The sequence below is a fragment of the Bipolaris sorokiniana genome (assembly GCF_000338995.1).
Source record: "Bipolaris sorokiniana ND90Pr unplaced genomic scaffold COCSAscaffold_11, whole genome shotgun sequence".
NCBI lineage: Eukaryota > Fungi > Ascomycota > Dothideomycetes > Pleosporales > Pleosporaceae > Bipolaris > Bipolaris sorokiniana.
Genome location: NW_006911905.1, coordinates 139,623 through 156,439, shown reverse-complemented (window position 1 = coordinate 156,439; position 16,817 = coordinate 139,623). Strand labels below are relative to the sequence as shown.

At 51.7% G+C, this 16,817-nt stretch overlaps 8 protein-coding genes across 8 annotated transcripts; 4 read left to right on the top strand and 4 right to left on the bottom strand.

The window, feature by feature from the left end:
- Positions 1-94: 94 nt before the first annotated feature.
- COCSADRAFT_95603 (glycoside hydrolase family 13 protein) lies at positions 95-1,939 on the bottom strand (the record flags this gene model as incomplete). Its single annotated transcript, XM_007704024.1, has 3 exons — positions 95-961; positions 1,011-1,550; positions 1,610-1,939. 3 exons carry the CDS (start codon positions 1,937-1,939, stop codon positions 95-97), a joined length of 1,737 nt encoding a protein of 578 aa, XP_007702214.1.
- A 927-nt stretch (positions 1,940-2,866) lies between these two features.
- Positions 2,867-5,112, top strand: COCSADRAFT_224599 (uncharacterized protein). The gene has a single exon (XM_007704023.1). It carries the CDS (start codon positions 3,023-3,025, stop codon positions 4,700-4,702), a length of 1,680 nt encoding a protein of 559 aa, XP_007702213.1. The 5' UTR covers positions 2,867-3,022; the 3' UTR covers positions 4,703-5,112.
- A 2,116-nt stretch (positions 5,113-7,228) lies between these two features.
- Positions 7,229-8,517, top strand: COCSADRAFT_95415 (uncharacterized protein; the record flags this gene model as incomplete). Its single annotated transcript, XM_007704022.1, has 5 exons — positions 7,229-7,264; positions 7,318-7,536; positions 7,598-7,992; positions 8,055-8,415; positions 8,476-8,517. 5 exons carry the CDS (start codon positions 7,229-7,231, stop codon positions 8,515-8,517), a joined length of 1,053 nt encoding a protein of 350 aa, XP_007702212.1.
- Positions 8,518-8,717: 200 nt separating this feature from the next.
- COCSADRAFT_95720 (uncharacterized protein) lies at positions 8,718-9,188 on the bottom strand (the record flags this gene model as incomplete). Its single annotated transcript, XM_007704021.1, has 1 exon — positions 8,718-9,188. The coding sequence occupies one exon, from the start codon at positions 9,186-9,188 to the stop codon at positions 8,718-8,720; it is 471 nt and encodes a 156-aa protein (XP_007702211.1).
- A 285-nt stretch (positions 9,189-9,473) lies between these two features.
- Positions 9,474-11,433, bottom strand: COCSADRAFT_38624 (uncharacterized protein). The gene has a single exon (XM_007703882.1). It carries the CDS (start codon positions 11,426-11,428, stop codon positions 9,671-9,673), a length of 1,758 nt encoding a protein of 585 aa, XP_007702072.1. The 5' UTR covers positions 11,429-11,433; the 3' UTR covers positions 9,474-9,670.
- Positions 11,434-12,502: 1,069 nt separating this feature from the next.
- On the top strand, positions 12,503-13,886 carry COCSADRAFT_95544 (uncharacterized protein; the record flags this gene model as incomplete). The annotated part of the gene is made up of 2 exons (XM_007704020.1): positions 12,503-12,719; positions 12,793-13,886. 2 exons carry the CDS (start codon positions 12,503-12,505, stop codon positions 13,884-13,886), a joined length of 1,311 nt encoding a protein of 436 aa, XP_007702210.1.
- Positions 13,887-14,099: 213 nt separating this feature from the next.
- On the bottom strand, positions 14,100-15,200 carry COCSADRAFT_95193 (uncharacterized protein; the record flags this gene model as incomplete). The annotated part of the gene is made up of 3 exons (XM_007704019.1): positions 14,100-14,422; positions 14,511-14,870; positions 14,909-15,200. 3 exons carry the CDS (start codon positions 15,198-15,200, stop codon positions 14,100-14,102), a joined length of 975 nt encoding a protein of 324 aa, XP_007702209.1.
- Positions 15,201-15,528: 328 nt separating this feature from the next.
- Positions 15,529-16,817, top strand: COCSADRAFT_146895 (uncharacterized protein; the record flags this gene model as incomplete). The annotated part of the gene is made up of 2 exons (XM_007704018.1): positions 15,529-16,106; positions 16,250-16,817. 2 exons carry the CDS (start codon positions 15,529-15,531, stop codon positions 16,674-16,676), a joined length of 1,005 nt encoding a protein of 334 aa, XP_007702208.1. The 3' UTR covers positions 16,677-16,817.

The following is a 16,817-nucleotide window of genomic DNA, read 5'->3' as shown; positions in this document are numbered from 1 at the left end:
GTCAAAGCGATGAGGTTAATGATAATGATGATGATGACCATGTTGATATCGACTCATCCATCAGTCTCTACAAAATTTCTTGTCATAACATTCATTACACATAAAGATAGACCCTTCCCTCGTACGGCGCTAGCGTCTTTTCCTCGACGCCCTCGTCTTGTCGGCTACTTACCAGCAGCTGCATTTTCTGCGCCGCCACGCTCTCTGGCAAAATCAGCTGCTTGCTCTCATCTGTAAAGTTGCAAATACACAGCGCCCGCCTTCCTTGCCACGTCTTGGTGAAAATGTAAAATTGCTTATTGTCAACGTCGAGATCGTCGTATTGGCCGAAGACGAGCAAATCCTTGTGCTCCTTGCGCAGCTGCAGCATGCGTTTCCAGAAGCCCAGCACAGACGTCTTGTCGTTTTGTTGCGCCTTTGCATTGCAAATGTCTGCGTCTTCTAGCGGCCGCATCCATGGCTTGTCTTTTGCATCGAGCGGACTGAAGCCATTGTACGGCGCGGTACTCCAGCTCATGGGCACGCGCGAGTGGTCGCGCGCAAGGTGCTGCAGCGACTTGTGTGCAGCAGCGAGGGCGTCGACATCGTTGTTGGTGCGTTTGGCAACCATCTTGTAGTAATTTGATGACTCAACGTCCTTGTATTCGCTCATGTCCCACGATTTGGGGAAGTTTGTCATGCCGATTTCCTGGCCTTGGTAAATGAACAGCGTACCGCTGAGGGCGCTCAGCATGAGGGCAAGCATCTTGCCGCCAGCGACGCGGTGCTGCGGGGCGTCAGACGTGAAGCGCGTAATTGACCGAGCTTGGTCATGGTTCTCCAGAAAAGCAGTGGTCCAGCTGTCAGAGGGATGCTGGATCAGATCTTGAGTGCGGGCTATTGCGCGCTTGAATTCTGGCAGTGTCCAGTTCTTGGGCGTGGTTTGGAATTTGTAGGGACCTTGCCCAACATCGACTACATCCTGCGTGGGGTGAGCACTAGGTTATTGCAATGAGACCAAGTCCACCTACGAATTGAAACACCATCGAGAGTCGCTTCTCCTTGGCGCTTACGTATTGGTGTACTCTGTTGATATCAAGTGTGTGTGGGCACTCGCCGACTGTCATGGCATCGTACTTTTCCAGAATCTGATTCATCTCACCCAGGAACTCATCCATTCGCGGGCCGTTGCAGTACTGGTAGCCGGCGAACTGCCACTCTGATCCCGGATCGGTGATGGGGGCGTCGCGCATATCGCCCTTGCTGTACATGTTGACGGTATCAACGCGGAAGCCGTCGACACCACGCTTGAGCCAGAACTCCATGGCCGACTCGTATATGGCTTTGCGCGTCTCTGGATTTTCCCAGTTCAGGTCGGGCTGCTCAGGACAAAAGAGGTGGAGGTAGTATTCTTGGGTACGCTCGTCCCATTCCCAGACACTGCCGGTGAAGTTGGAGACCCAGTTGTTGGGGGGTTTGCGTACGCCATCGACATAGCGGGCGGGGCGCCAAATGTACCAGTCACGCTTTGGGTTATCCTTTGACGACCGTGATTCTTGGAACCATTGGTGCTGTAGGCAGTGAGCATTTGATGGCCAATGCCATAGCAAAACACGTGACTGGATCATACCTGATCTGAAGTGTGGTTGATGACGAGATCCAGGATGATCTTCATGCCCCGCGAATGGGTCTCGTCAATCAGCCTCTGCATATCCTGGACGGTGCCATATGGTCTGTAGACGTCCTCGTAGTTGCGGATGTCGTAGCCCATGTCGACCTGAGGCGAGTCGTACATGGGGCAGACCCAGATGACATCGACGCCAATGGAGCGGATGTAGTCGAGTTCCGAGATGATGCCATTAAGGTCGCCAATGCCATCGCCGTTGCTGTCCTTGAACGAGGCGGGGTATATTTGGTAGACGACGGCATCCTTCCACCACGGTCGAGGAGTGATTGTCATTGTGGCGGCGGTATGGGGGGTGGGAACAACTTGGTCCGAAGACAATGCCGTCGTCATGGCTTTCGGTGGTACCGGCGTCTTTCTTATAGGTTTCTCTGGGGAATTACTGAGAGCAAGAGCTGTGGTTGTGGTTGTGGTAGTGGCCGTCACCCCGCACATGGCATGGACGTGGGATGGAGTATATAGGCCGGGAAGATTTTCGGAATGCATCGGAATATTTCTCGGGGGGATTATGATAGGGTGCATGTCGGCCCGGGGCTCCGGAACGCCATCCAGCACCACCGTCCCCCACAACGACGCAGCCTCGACCCCACAGTCTGCCAACCTTCACCCCACAGATAGCCTCGCATCCCCTCGTGCTCCCCATGCTACTGCCCCAGACTATTTCCCCGCCGACATGTGTTTCCCCTGCCACTCCAACCGTCGTCTATCCTGGACCGCCCGTCCAAGGGAATAAGCGAGACCTTATGCGAGTGCGGGGAGAGTGCGGCTTCGGCCTTGGTGCACGCACGCTATCGATTTCTGGCATCCGACATGGCGCCAATCACCGCCCGCTTACCTACCCCTTTGCTCCTCGACGACGACACCATACTCGACACAGTTCCCTGGCGAGGGCATTGCAGCCACACGTGATGCCCTCTGTTCGTACCTTTGGCCTCTGCTTCGGTCCGACAGTGCGCAAACCATTGGCCAAACATCGAGCCTCCGACTTTCCATATGGCGCACCCGCGTCGGCGCCCATGCCCCCCTCCGGCCTAGCTTCAAAGCCATGACCTCAGTCCGAGTCGCGCAAAGACCATGGCCTCGACATGTTTGCTCGTGGCGTCGCTCCCCGCATCCTTTGTCTCACTCCATCCTCCCCAGCTGCTAATTTGGCACGAGCGGACTTTGGGTTTTGGATGCACATGGGTACGGGTTGTCTGAGGTCACAATCCAAATGTATAAGTACACCGTGCAGTTTCACCCTTGAGATTACCGTTCCACCAGCAGCTCCACCCTTCCCAATAAGCCGGGCTTCGACCCAGACTACCTGCCGGCGTCTTCATCAATAGAAAGCGCAACCCCCCTTTTGACTACACAGCCATGTCTCGTCGCAACAGCAGCGTCCTCGGCCCCGACCCGGAACAGGCACGCCGCCTTTCGATTGCTACCCCAGACATCAAGCAGGTTCTCCACGATGCCAGCAAAGGAACCCAGGCCGAGCAGCAGATGAGCCTGGCACAGGGCATCAAGCTGTACCCCAAGGCCATTGCCTGGTCCGTTCTACTCTCTGCAGCCATCATCATGGAGGGCTTCGACAAGGTCCTCATTGCCAACCTCATGGCAGTGCCAGCCTTCAAGCGCAAGTTTGGCCAGCCGCTCCCCGACGGCAAGTACGAGGTCACCGCAGCATGGCAAGCCGGACTGACTAATGGCGCCTACGTTGGCGAGTTTATGGGTTTGATGCTCAACGGCCTGCTCGCAGATCGATTCGGGTATAAAAAGACCATGATCGGAGCCTTGTTCGCCACAAACATGTTCATCTTCATCGTCTTCTTCGCACACAACGTTGAAATGCTCTTAGGTGGCCTTATCCTTTGCGGTATTCCATGGGGTGTCTTCCAGACTCTGACTTGCACATATGCTGCCGAAGTCGTGCCTGTCCCCCTCCGTCCCATTCTCACCACCTACGTCAACCTCTGCTGGGTCATTGGCCAATTCCTCGCCTCGGGCGTGCTCAAGGGTGTAGCCGGGAGACCCGATCAGTGGGCCTACCGCATCCCATACGCCCTGCAGTGGCTCTGGCCTGTTCCCCTGATGATTGGCATCTCGTTTGCACCAGAGTCGCCCTGGTGGCTCGTGCGCAAGGATCGCTGTGATGAGGCAAAGAAGATGTTGATGCGCCTGACTTCTCCCGAGAGGCTCCCCGAGTTCAATCCCGACGAGACTATTGCTATGATGCGCCATACCAATGCTATGGAGATGGCTGTATCTGAAGGCACTTCGTACCTCGACTGCTTCAAGGGAACCGACCTCCGACGAACCGAGATTGCTGCCATGGCGTGGTTTACCCAGTCTTTCTGTGGAGCCGGCCTCATTGGATACAGCACCTACTTCTTCCAGCAAGCTGGTCTCAGCGATGCTGACGCCTTTTCCATGAGTCTTGGTCAATACGCAATCGGTGCTGTGGGTGTTTTTGCCGCCTGGGCCCTCATCCAACGGATAGGACGTCGAACTCTGTACGTTGTTGGTGATTTTGTCATGGTCATGCTTATGTGCATCATCGGCGGCCTTGGCACTATTCCCAAGGGCAACGTTGGAGCACAATGGGGAATTGGTTCCATGCTTCTGCTCTTCGCCGCTGCATACAACTGCACTGTCGGTCCAGTGTGTTACTCAATTGTCGCCGAAATCCCATCCACTCGTCTCCGCCAGAAGACTGTTGTCCTTGCCAGGAACTTCTACAACATCGGATCCATCATCGGCAATGTCCTGACTCCACGTATGCTTAACCCTGGTGCCTGGAACTGGGGTGCCAAGAGCGGCTTCTTCTATGCTGGGACTGCTTTCGGATGCTTCGTATGGGCCTTTTTCCGCCTTCCCGAGCCCAAGGGAAGAACTTACGGAGAACTTGACATTCTCTTCGAGAGGCGCGTGCCTGCACGCAAGTTTGCCACCACCATTGTTGACAGCTTCAATGTCAGCGATGTCGACAGTGATTATACAGAGAAGAAAGGAGCTTCCACCCATCTTGAGCAGGTTCACTCCAAGGAAGCTATGTGAGACGATATTAGGACGGACATGGATAACTTGTACTAAACATGTGTTATGAGCTTTTGTGTGCTAGTATATACATCCTTTCGCTTTAGCTGTTTCTGGGAAATGCCATCTTCATGTATACTTTGAGTTATTATAATAATTCACCGTATCCCTTGCAATGTCGAGATATAGTGGTAGTGATATTGTGTCAATGTTTTTTTAATGTGATTGCCAAGTGCATCAAGGCGGGTTATCTCAGGAACCACCTACTAGCAAGTACCCCATGTCTCCTAGTTACCTGGTATACTTACACATGTGCTGTTCTCTTTCTTGCCACCATGCCTCTTATAGTATCAGCCGCCGCTAGCTATCACACTAGCCCCTCTTTGTTATCTATCACCTTGTCAATCGTGTGCCAAGTAGCTGCTGGGGGGGGGGGGTTCTTTTACTGCCTTGTGTCGATCTTTAGACTAGAACACGAGAATTTTGGACAGTGTAATTGCCAACTGTAATTGCCAACCATGTCTGCACATCATCGTCAAGTTGAATTTTAGTAACAAACAAGCATGAATTGTCGCTTGTTGTACATCTTTGGCATACCTGTGCGCTTATGGTAAATTTAGATGCTTCAACGATTGCTGGGAGTGGGAGATTATCCGAGGTAGGAGGATAAGAGACATGATAGATTGGGATATAGGTATATGCACAGAGAAACTTGTACTTTTACATACGGCTTCAACTCAAATTGGCTGTAGATATCGTTTCTGTTTTGGCTCGTGAGTACGCAAACAGTTTGCCATTGCTGTGACCACGGATATCCAAACATTCTTGTACTTCACCTGATCTGTCTCATGTTGCAGCACTTACCACTCATGACCTGGTGACATCTCGGCAACCTATCCCCCACATAGCCGCATAGCCGCATAGTCGCTGTCTTTTGTAGCGGCATTCATGACTCGATTTGCACGTGTCACCCGTCCTGTGCTGATATTCCGGTAACACATTCCCCGCTGTACCTGCATATACCCCCCTTGACAAGCCAGGATCGGTTCACCGGTGAGCCAATCAACTATACAGAACGCAGCGTGTGCTAAGACGTGACACGCTCGTATACAGATCCACTACTAATCCTACTCCTACTGGTAATGCTTCGGTGTGTGATCCGCCGATATCTAATGGAGCTCGCGTCGGTAGAGTATGGTACGTTCCAGCTGATTGCTGATAAACCCTGTGATCAGGATAATAAGCAAGGGTTTGGTAAAGGAGTCCGAGGGCTGGTCAGGTTATATCATCTGCGTGGCACTACATTGTCCGTGATTTCGGTTCACTGTCTCCCGGTACTAGCCCCTTTTTGCAGTCTTGACTATCATATGACGAAGATTAGTGATCAAGTATGTGCTAGATATTAGGCGTCACTTGTATATGATAAATGCTGTTAGAGGTTGGTCTGCGGCTTTAGTGTCCTCGAATCTTGGTTTTTAGCCGTGCTCTAACTATGGTTCTATAATCCATCGGAGCATCCTCTGTTTTGTTTTGGATGAACAAAGTACCCATTAGCCCCTTTCCGAGTGGTAGCGACGGCAGCTGCGCCCCTGCTACTACAGAGACGAACCACTCATATCATAGCTCTGTTGGGCACCTATCCTGTATCGGATGAAGCCGCGCTGAAAGGCGAATTTCCCCACGGTCTAGACACAGTCGTACTACTGGCAAGCATGTTGTGGCGTTGATACTTTGCAGTGCAATTGCTTCCTCAAAGACGATGGTTTACGCGGTATTGCATATAGGAGAAGCTGGGGAGTTTTGCAAAGTTTTTTGGTAGCAAACGAGCAGATCGACTAGAGCATACGATACTGACGTAAAGGACCCGCACAATCACCAAAATGCCGTCTAGAAAGCGACTACTAGGCCTGTCATATTCCCAACACTCGGTTGGATAGCACGTTACGAACATTTGCGAATCCAAAAAGCCTAGAAAAGCATACTATTCTCCTTAGGAAAAAAAGCCAATTCATCACGAAGCTCAACTAGTCCAATGGACACAAGTCTCATAGCAGCCATTTGGATTATCTACCGTACACGAGTCTACTTGTGGCGCTCTGGCTCGTTCCAGACATTGATCATCGGGCGCGCTCCGGCAAACTCTATTCTCCTGCTGGACATCAAAAGCAAGCAATGCCAAGCTGTAATTCATCCGGAAAACCCCGCGATCTTGATCTGTGGTTCCACACACAAGAGCTATAGGCTCGTTGTGTTGTACCACTATAGGAATGTCCTATTGCCGAGCCGCTAGCTAGAGACAAGACAACGCTGACCTGTATCGGGGAATTCCGGTGCTCTGTACATTTGCGTGCGTAGTTCAGTGTGGCAAAGAAGTGTGGCCCCCATTCCAAACTTGTGGCACATTGCCATACGTAAATTTGGGTACTTTGTCTCTGGGGTATAAGTGCGACACGGCAGGCCTTCTACTCACGACGCTCCACCTTTTGCAAAAAAAAAATAAACAAACCACATTTTTGCCCACTCGGTCCACGATTGTACGAAGCCATCATGGGCATCGGACCTCGCGCCAGCGAGATGGTTAGGGTATGCTAAGTATGAAGCAGCCTGCTTTAGATGCAACTGACGACTATGAACAGATCGAGGTGGCGTTTCTGGTCGTTTCCTGGATAGCTGTAGTGCTCCGGGTCTACGTGCGGACATGTGTAGTCAAGGCATTCGGCTGGGATGACCGGTGGATGTTGTTCGCGCAATTCATGCATACCACAAATGTGATTTGCGCCACTGGAGGTGCACTCACCGGAACTGGAAGACTGACAAAAGAACTTACACCAGAAAGCATGATGATGGCTTTACGGGTATGCGAACCCCAGTGAGTGACTATCTAGTATCCATGTACTAACGCCTATTTCATTGTAGTTTTGGTGGATTTGCTATTGGACATACTGTTTGACCATGATCAGCGCCAAAGTATCCCTTGGTCTTTCGCTCCTCCGCTACACTCCGTATACGCACGTGCGATCTCGTCGCATCACGTACTTTGCCATCTGGATTAGTGTCGTCATAGGCGCTGCATACGGCCTCATCGCAATGTTCCAGTGCAAACCTGTCCGCTTCTTTTGGACCAGAGCAATTGGCGAAACAGGAACATGTATTGACATACACGTCATCATGTCCTTGACATATGTCATGTCTGCCATTTTCGCCGCTTCTGATTTCAGCTTTGCTATTCTTCCCGTCTTTCTAATCAGGGGCTTGACAGTGAGTCGCAATCAAAAGCTCGCACTAATTCCTATCTTGAGTATGGGATGCATGTCCGTCTTCCCAATCTTGCACATGGAACTGCGAATACGAATGGGCTAATGGAGTGTCACAGTGCAAGCTCGGCAGTCATTGTGCGCCTGGCTTACGTACCGACCTTTCTCGACCCAGAATTCCTCTACAGCACAGTACCCATCGCAATCTGGTCAGAGATAGAAATGAGTCTGGCCATCACCGCTGGCTCACTATCCACACTACGCCCCTTGTACCGTCTCGCTGCGCAAAAATTCTCGTGGAGAATAAGCCTGTTTAGTAACCACCGCTCACTTGCATCTGTAGACATGACCACGAGACCGAGACATAGCGATAAAACGGACGGCAGCTCCAAACACGACAGAAAAACATCTGATACTGACTCTTGCCCCGAGTCGGAGCGCAATATGGCGAGAGCGGCAAGCGAGGTCTTGGAGCTTGAGGTTTGTAAAACACGTGCAAAAGTAAACTTGTGGAATATAATCAAAGTAACCGACGTACAGGTCGACTATAGTCATCGTGCTTCGCAGAAAGAAATGGTCTAATTGCAAGTTAACATCATTGTAATGGTTGTTAGAATCGCAGCTGCATTGCGTACAAAGCATGGCCAAGCGCCTTGGATATCACAGTGATACTACACACAGGTCAAAGACACATATACACTGATAATTCAGTAACGGTCGCTTGCAGAGATGTAACCCGTAAATTCAAGGATGAGCAAAGCGCCTCATGGCCCGGTGCGAGTCTACTGTCCCTTGGCACCCTTGACCCCTTCCCCCCTCTCGAACCCCACGCCTATCAAAAACGCGGCCCGGACGGCGCCTGCAAACACTGTAATACCTAGGCTTGCCCAATCCTCTGCCCGCCACGCTCCGGGACTCAACCGACCCTGGCCTCCCAGGACACGCCATGCACTCCAGTAATATGCCAGATCCACTGTTAGACAAGCAACCTGTACAATAGACCAGATGTTGACGTCGTCTGTGTACCGCAATAGCACAGCAGATACGATGCCAAAGTTTAGCATGCCGCCTCCGCGCTGCGTCAGCACCATGATATGTCCTTGGTCTGGCACGGGGGGCGAGGGAATATGTGACGAAAGGACGAGAGAGGGGAGGAAAAAGTCCATGGACGCGCCCCAGACGCAGATGAGGGGGTCGAGATAGGTGAAGAAGAGGCGATAAAAGTTTGGGATGCGTGTATATGAGGGAGTCATGGATGGCATCTTGGAGTCGACGTTTCTGTGTATCGATCTTGACTTGTTGTCGAGGGGCTGGATGTCTAGCGACAGCTTGCAACAAGGGCTGACAGGGTAGAAGGGCAATGTTAGGGTCCGAACGAGATGTATGTATGGATGAACAGGACCTACTTGACTAGATGACAGGTGCAACGAACATCTGCCTGTAAATCACAATTGTGGGAACTGGGGTACAGTGAGTAGGCATCAGCTCTGCAGCCCCACACTACTGTGGCGCCAACGTGCATAAGGCCAAGTCACTTGCCACTAGCCTTTTATTGGCGGGCTTGTCGCTGTCATATTACTTCATGTATATTAGACTATGCATATGCATTCTGGGCACGTTCATTTGCGGCTTCGTAATCATCATATCGATAAGGCGTGCTCGACTCTGCATCCTAAAGAAGCATCTTCATCGTGACGTGATACTTGATCATGTGAGAACGCAGTACAAGTCTCCATCAAAAACCAATCCGCTTCCGCTCGCCAGCCATTCGCTTAATGGCATACTCAAGCTCTTTTCGGAGAGCACCTCTCTTACTCTCCATATCGGTGAACACATGTTTGTAGTCGTCATCATGTCGGGATAATAGCGACTCTAGTATACACTCACCATCTGTTGCAAACGTCTCTGCAATGCCATCGAGGCCCGTCTCGCTATCGACGATATGACGCACGACTCGTTTCGACGTACTGATTAGGACATCATGTAGGCTGCGTTGATGAGGCTCAAGACTCTTCTCCCACCCAATCTCCTCGGCTTCTGACGAAGGTAACGGGGGTTTGGAGGAGAATAAATACTCGGCAGAGGTCGAACTGTGACTGCTAATAGGCGAGTGCATCCTCGGTGGCGAAGAATCGAGATGAACAGGCGATATTTCGGCTTCCGAGGTGCGTTGCTGGTCGTTACGACAGTCGCCAGTAAGAGTACTATCTCTGATACCAAGATCTAGATCAACAACTCGGCTTGCTGGTGAATCTTGGGAGACCTCAGTCGCTGGATCTGAATATCCGCCTGTTGATTCATCCCCTGTCAAACGACGTAAGAACGATGTGGCTTTTCTGCCTTTGGTCCTTCGTGTGAAAGGATCACTTTTTGCTGTTTGCGAATCTCCTGCCCGCTTCTCATGCGCCACATCATTGCAATCTGCGTGGCCTGATATAGCCGTTGATTCTGCATTTGGTGATGCGGGGATAGGTTTGCTGTTGCTCGACAGTATCGCTGCCACAGCTGGAGTGTCCTGTGACCAATCATCCATCTCGTCGGCTTCGTAGGGTATCGGTGGGGATGATGGAATTTGAGAGAAAACATCATCATGGAGAGGCATCCTCGCATCTCTTGGGGTGTGCGACCGTTTCTGTGTCTCTACAAGTTTCTTCTTTGGCTTCGTCGGAGTCAAGGGTGCTTGAGTGATGTGTGAAGGTAACATTGGTTTCTTGAACGCTGTCTGAGAGGCGTCTATTGGCATCTGTGAAGCTTTCAGTCCTGCAATCAGCAAGTGTCTCGAAGATACAGCAGATGATGCTGGTTTGATGAAAGATTTCGATTGATCTTGTCGCTTTGTTGCATAATCAGCTGAGCCCTCATGGTTATTTACTTGTAGCCGTGGCTTCTTGGTCTGCTTTCCGTCCTCTGTAGTATCCCCATCTGCTTTGCGTTTTGCGCTATACTTCTTCTGCTTGTTCTTCTTCGTCGACTCGATCTGGCTTGGGACATAGTCTTCATCGTCATCAACTTTGTGCTTGACATGTGATTTACGTGTCTTAGTATTGTTTGTGACCTTCTTGCCCGGAACAATCCCAGAACGATGCAATCTCCTCTTTATCGACGATGCTGCACTGGGCGTGTCTGATTCAGTCCCTTCCTTTCCCCCCGTTTTGGAATACGTGTTTCTGTCATCAGACTGTGGACCAAACTGCTGTAAAGCCTTTTGCTTAGCAACTCGGGAAACACGGGGTAGTTTTCCCTTGCTAGAGGTCGACGGCATGGAAGTTGGTGATGATGATGATGATGATGATGATGATGATGATGATGTTGTTGTTGTGTTTTTGTCTTCTGGCGGTGCTTGTGGTCTGGTTTGATCGCAGAGATAGTTTTCGGCTATGGTAGGAAATTTGGGCCTACTATAATCGGAGGCGGAAACAAGGGTGCAGAGTTGTGTATTGGGCGCGTCGCTCTGTGGCTGGCTAAGCGCAGCTTCGAACGGATGAAATAGCATTATGATGGAAGAAGAAGGTAAAGAAGGGGTAAGGTGAAATGCACATGCCCACGCAGTCGAAGAAAAGATATAAGTCTAGACAAAGGAAAGATATCCGCTTTGGGCGCCAGCGCACGTAGGAGTGAATGGTGGGAGTGGTAGTGGTAATGGTTGCAGTAGGGGAGGCGCGACTATTGGGCCTTGACGTCAGACTCTGACGCGTGAGTTTCGCGACGCGCCCGAAACGGCAGCGTTGATGGATTGACGACCCATTGGCGGGCAGCGTGCATTGCACTGTCTGCTGAGCATCCGTTGGCTGGCTTGTAAAGTACAACAGTCTGGAATGCCTGACGGGCAACAGAGCATATATATGTATACTTGCCCAACGCATACTCGCTTCACAGCAGTCGAAGGAGATTGGATGCCATGTCAGTTCAGGAATTGCATATACTGGATGGACGAGTGGACCAGTACTGTAGACCAGTAGACCAGTAGACTGGACCGCTCTGACATTTTGCTTGGACTGCGAGGTTGGATGATGTAATCCACTCCATTCGAGTCATGTTAATATAAGGTTGAATGCTGCCAAGTGGGGGGCTGACCCAGTCACGTGACCATGCTCCATCGGCTACAGCAAATTGATGGCTCAACAGGACAGGATGGCAGCAGGCTTGTTAGTTTGATATTCTGTTGTCCGTATGTATGTGTCATGTTTTACAGCAGGTAATAGAAAGAAGGAAAGAACATTGTCTTTCTCACATTTATGCATGATATGACAGCAGGCGAGGGGAAGTGTATTGTAGTATGGTGTAGTAGGGTGAGGGGTGAGCTGAGTGTACACACATATATATACACAAGTAAGTAATATAGTAGTGATAGTAGTGGTGACAATAGTAGTAATGGCTGGTGTGGGGTGAAGATATGTATACTACCATGTCATACGTGCTATCGATAGTACTTAGTAGCAAACTCCAAAAATGCAACGCAAATCTTGGCATCCCACCCACCACTCGACGGGCGCATCCCATTGTCGACCTCGCACCCGCCCCGCCCCCCTTACACACTCCGCACGCCAAATTCGCAGCGACAACCACCATGCCTGGCGCAAAGACGACCCTGCTCATCGAGGGCTCCTTCGACGAGCTTACCGACGAGTTCGCACAATACATCGACAGCCTCAAAAAATCCCAGGGCGATGACAGCGCCGCCCTCCAGGCCGAGACGGCCGAGCTGCTCAAGGACAATAAAAAGGATGAAGTGCTCAAGAAGCTTGTTGTTGCCAGCCAGGCCCTCAACCAGGCGCCAGAGAAGGGTATGCCGCGCCCCGCCCCGCACCGCTCTTGACTTGCCTCGCACAAAGCGCCCGTCTAACCATGAGTGCGCAGAGTTCATTGCCGCCTACAATCTGCTCATCCACCTCGTAAACCATTCGCCCAATGTCTCCATGTTTCTGCCCAAGATGTGCCAGAACCTCAGCGCCCCCATCTCGTCGTCGCCCTACAACGGCGGCGGCCTCGCCCTGTCCATCCTGAGCACTATCTTCAACACAACACAGCCTACCAGCGAGGCCCGTTACCAGGTCCTGCTCGCTATCCTCCGTGTCATCCGCGCCACCTCCAACTTTGAGACGCTACGTCCTCAGCTCAAGCAACTCGATACCTGGCTCCTCGAGTGGAAGACGCCCGACGACGACGCCCGTAAGCTCTATCTAGCCGTCAGCGATGTCGCCGCCGACGCGGGTGAGACGGAGCAGGCATACACATATCTGCTACGCGCACTACGCACTTTTTCATCAGACCAGGCCTCGTCGCCCGACGCCCGTGACCTCTCACTCCGCGCGCTCAAGTCGGCACTCACCCACCCCCATCACTTTGACTTCCAGGACCTCACCGACCTCGACTCAATCCAGGCCCTGCGCAACTCGGACCCCGTCTACTTCCAGCTGCTTGAGATCTTCAACTCAGACCTACTCGACGACTTCAACGACTTCAAGGACGAGCATGACGGCTGGGTCGAAGAGTCTGGCCTTGACGGTACCGCCCTCAACCGCAAGATGCGCCTACTCACTCTTGCCTCCATGGCCGCCTCGGCCGGCCAGACACGGTCGCTCCCATATGATAAGATTGCAAAAGGCCTACAGGTGCCCCTGGAAGACGTGGAAATGTGGGTCATTGACGTGATCCGCGCCGGCCTCGTCGAGGGCAAGCTCAGCCAGCTTAACCAGACGTTCCTTATCCACCGCTCTACATACCGAGTCTTTGGCGACAACCAGTGGCGGGAGGTAGCTTCAAGATTAGACTTGTGGCGTAACAGTCTGCAGGGTGTCTTGCACGTTATCCAGCAGGAGAAGCAGAGGTTCCTCCAGGAGAAGGAGGATGAGGCCAACAAGGCTGACCAAAAGGCTGACATGGCCTCGAGGTTTGGCGGCCGGGGCGGCCAGCGGAAGCAGCAGAGGGCTATTGATGAGGATTTGGACTAAGCAAAACATGGTGTCTTAGGCGGGCGTGCGTTTGTTTCTTTGGCAAAAACAGGGGCGTAGGCTAGGGACGGCATTAGATGCATTACAAACCCAGGCTTTTCCACCTTTATGAATCGCAGCCTCGGAGCTGCGCAGGATAGATATTCCAATTCACATATATTGATTCTCCATCTTGTCTACTTCATCTAATTACCAAGCTTGTATCTGCGCAATCTAGCGACTGACGGGCTCCACACCACGCTCCTTGAGTTTTGCCTGCACATCCCTGTACACGGCATCGGGTTCCTGCTCAGCATTGACCTTGACGACCCTACCCTGAGATTCGAACTCGTTCACCACCGGCATGCTCGTCTCGACAAAAGTCCTGAACCGCTTCCTGATGCTCTCTGGGTTGTCGTCTGCCCGGCCCGAAGTCTCGCCCCGGTGTAGAAGTCGCTTCTCCATAACACCCTCGGAGCACTCGAAAAAGAGGGTAAACTTGGACGGACACACCGCACGCTCAAATGCATGGGCCTGGTCAAGCTTGCGTGGGAACCCTATAATCAAAGAAAAGTTTTGGTGAGAAACGTGGGCTAACATTGCAGGAGTAGAAGAGCACAACTTGGGGACTGGGATTGTACCTACCATCAATCAAAAACAGCTTGTTGTCATTCTCGCCACTCTCCATGCTACTCCGCATGGCGTTCTCGAGTAGCTTTACCGTCACCTCCATAGGTACAATAGTACCTTCCTTGATGTACGTCTTGATCATCTCGCCAAACTGGCTGCCTGCTCGATCCTGCTCCTCGCGCAGAAGGTCACCGGCAGAAAGGTGCTTGAAGCCGTAGTCGTTAACGAGCTTCTGGCATTGTGTCCCCTTTCCAGCACCAGGACCGCCGAGGACAAAGAGCACAGTTACATCGTCCTTGGACCACATAGGAGAGGTACGCGCGCCAATGTCGGTCTGTTCAATGGCAGGCATCTTTATTATGTTTTTCTGACTGGCTAATGAGGATGCGAAGGCCGCACTTGTCCCTTACCACTTGGTGAATGGCCTTGAATGGGTCCTTTTGGCTGGTAACCTTCGCCCTTGCGGTCGTCAACTATCTTCTTGAACAAAAACGTGCCTGTTGCGAAGATAGCGACAATGGGCCAGACCTTGAGGGGCGACTTGGATGACGGGGCAGAGATGTGGGCTGGAGGCTCGTTGGGGCCTGTGGGTTCGCCTGGCTGGCGTAGGCGGGATGCGTGCGGTCGGAAGGTACTCAAGGCACGGCTGGCAAGGAATTGAGGTTGGCGGAAGAAGATACGTGGGCGGAAGAGTGACCAAGACATTGTGTTTGACGGGGGCGGTATGATAGCACGGGCGATTGAGGTGCAGCTGCTGTTTTCATTAATCCCGAGCGGGGCTAGCGTCAGTGTGCGATCCAGCTCTCAAGGTGGGGGGGCGTCCAGGCTGGCAACCCTCAACTCCACTTTACCTCACCGTCAATACACCTGCCAGCGGCATGTTTGATTGAGCACTCACTCCGATTTGATTGCCTTTGCTGATTTCGACTAACCTACCTTACACAACTAACCCGAGTCAACACAGCTTGACACAACTCAACACCTCTCACTCCCTTTCTCTCTCACTCACGTAGACACGTCCTCGATGTCGCCAATGACAATAAAATCGCCTAGTCTCTTCTCTCGTGCCCATAGACCCGCAATATATCCACCAAAGCAGCTGCGGGGTTTCTTGGCCCTACCAGGCGAAATCAGAAACCAAATTTATAAGTACTACTTCGACCGGGAGCATCACTGCGAAGTAGCCGCAAAAGGCAGTCAGTTCAAACAACGGGAACCCCAGACGGTCAAGCTATGCTCGGGACTCTCTTCACAGCAAGACTGGACTCTTCGCCCTGGTTCTGAATCCGACAATTCTCTTGCTCCATCCGTCGTGCGCTTCTCCAGATCACTGGGTAAGTATATTATGGTACATGGCCTACAGACCAACTGGCTCAGCTCGCTGTATGCCCTAAGTCTGGTATGTAAGCAGGTTCACCTGGAGACAACGAAGTTTCTCTACTGCAAGACTATTTTCATATTCGATGCGCCAAAGCGAATGCACAGCTTCTTCGGCGTCGTGTCAAGCACCAGTCTGCAAAATATAAAAAGGTTGCATCTCCACTACAACACATATGGACATCCTCAGCGGACCGATCATCAAGTCTGGCAGGACAAGCACACGCAGAGTTGGTGAGTGAAATGCAATGCTGCGATTGCCTCAAGACATGTTTTTCCCTTCTTAGTTTTCCCGTTCGTTTTCTCTCTTTTGAGCGGTTTGGTGCTATGGCTGTACGAGAGAACTTACAAACCATGTTTTTCTGTCGTTTCTCTAGGTCCAAGGCATGCAAGACAGCCTCGAAGAAACTCATCAACCTTCAGCAGCTACAAATTTGGGTTCAGATTCACGATTGTGCCCCAAAGTTTAGTTTGCGGGAGAAATGGATAAAGCCACTGTTGCAGTTTCGCAGATTGACGTATGGAAAGGCATGTACGAATGACCACGTTGACAATTCCGTGTTGCTTGAAACGGTCAAAATTCACATCCAGACTCGCTGGTCCAAGGACCCGCTGGGGATGTTTTTGAATAACCAGCGTCTGGCGCGGGCAAGCACGGAGCTGCACGTGCTGTATGGCCAAGCCGTCAGTCTCGCAATCAAGGGGGCCAGGGAAGAGGAAGCCATGACCGCGTTCAATGCTGCGTGGGAAGGAAAGTACAAGCAATGGAAGCATCATCTTCAATTTGCTCCGACTGGCTGGTAAAGCAGGAAACCCTTCGACAGGAGCTGTAGTCAGCCATACGGGGGATTCCCATGGTTATCTCAAGGAAGAGGTTTACAAATCGGAGGGCTGGACTTGTCAGGATCTCACATAACAGTATCAATGCAAATGCGAAACCCAAAC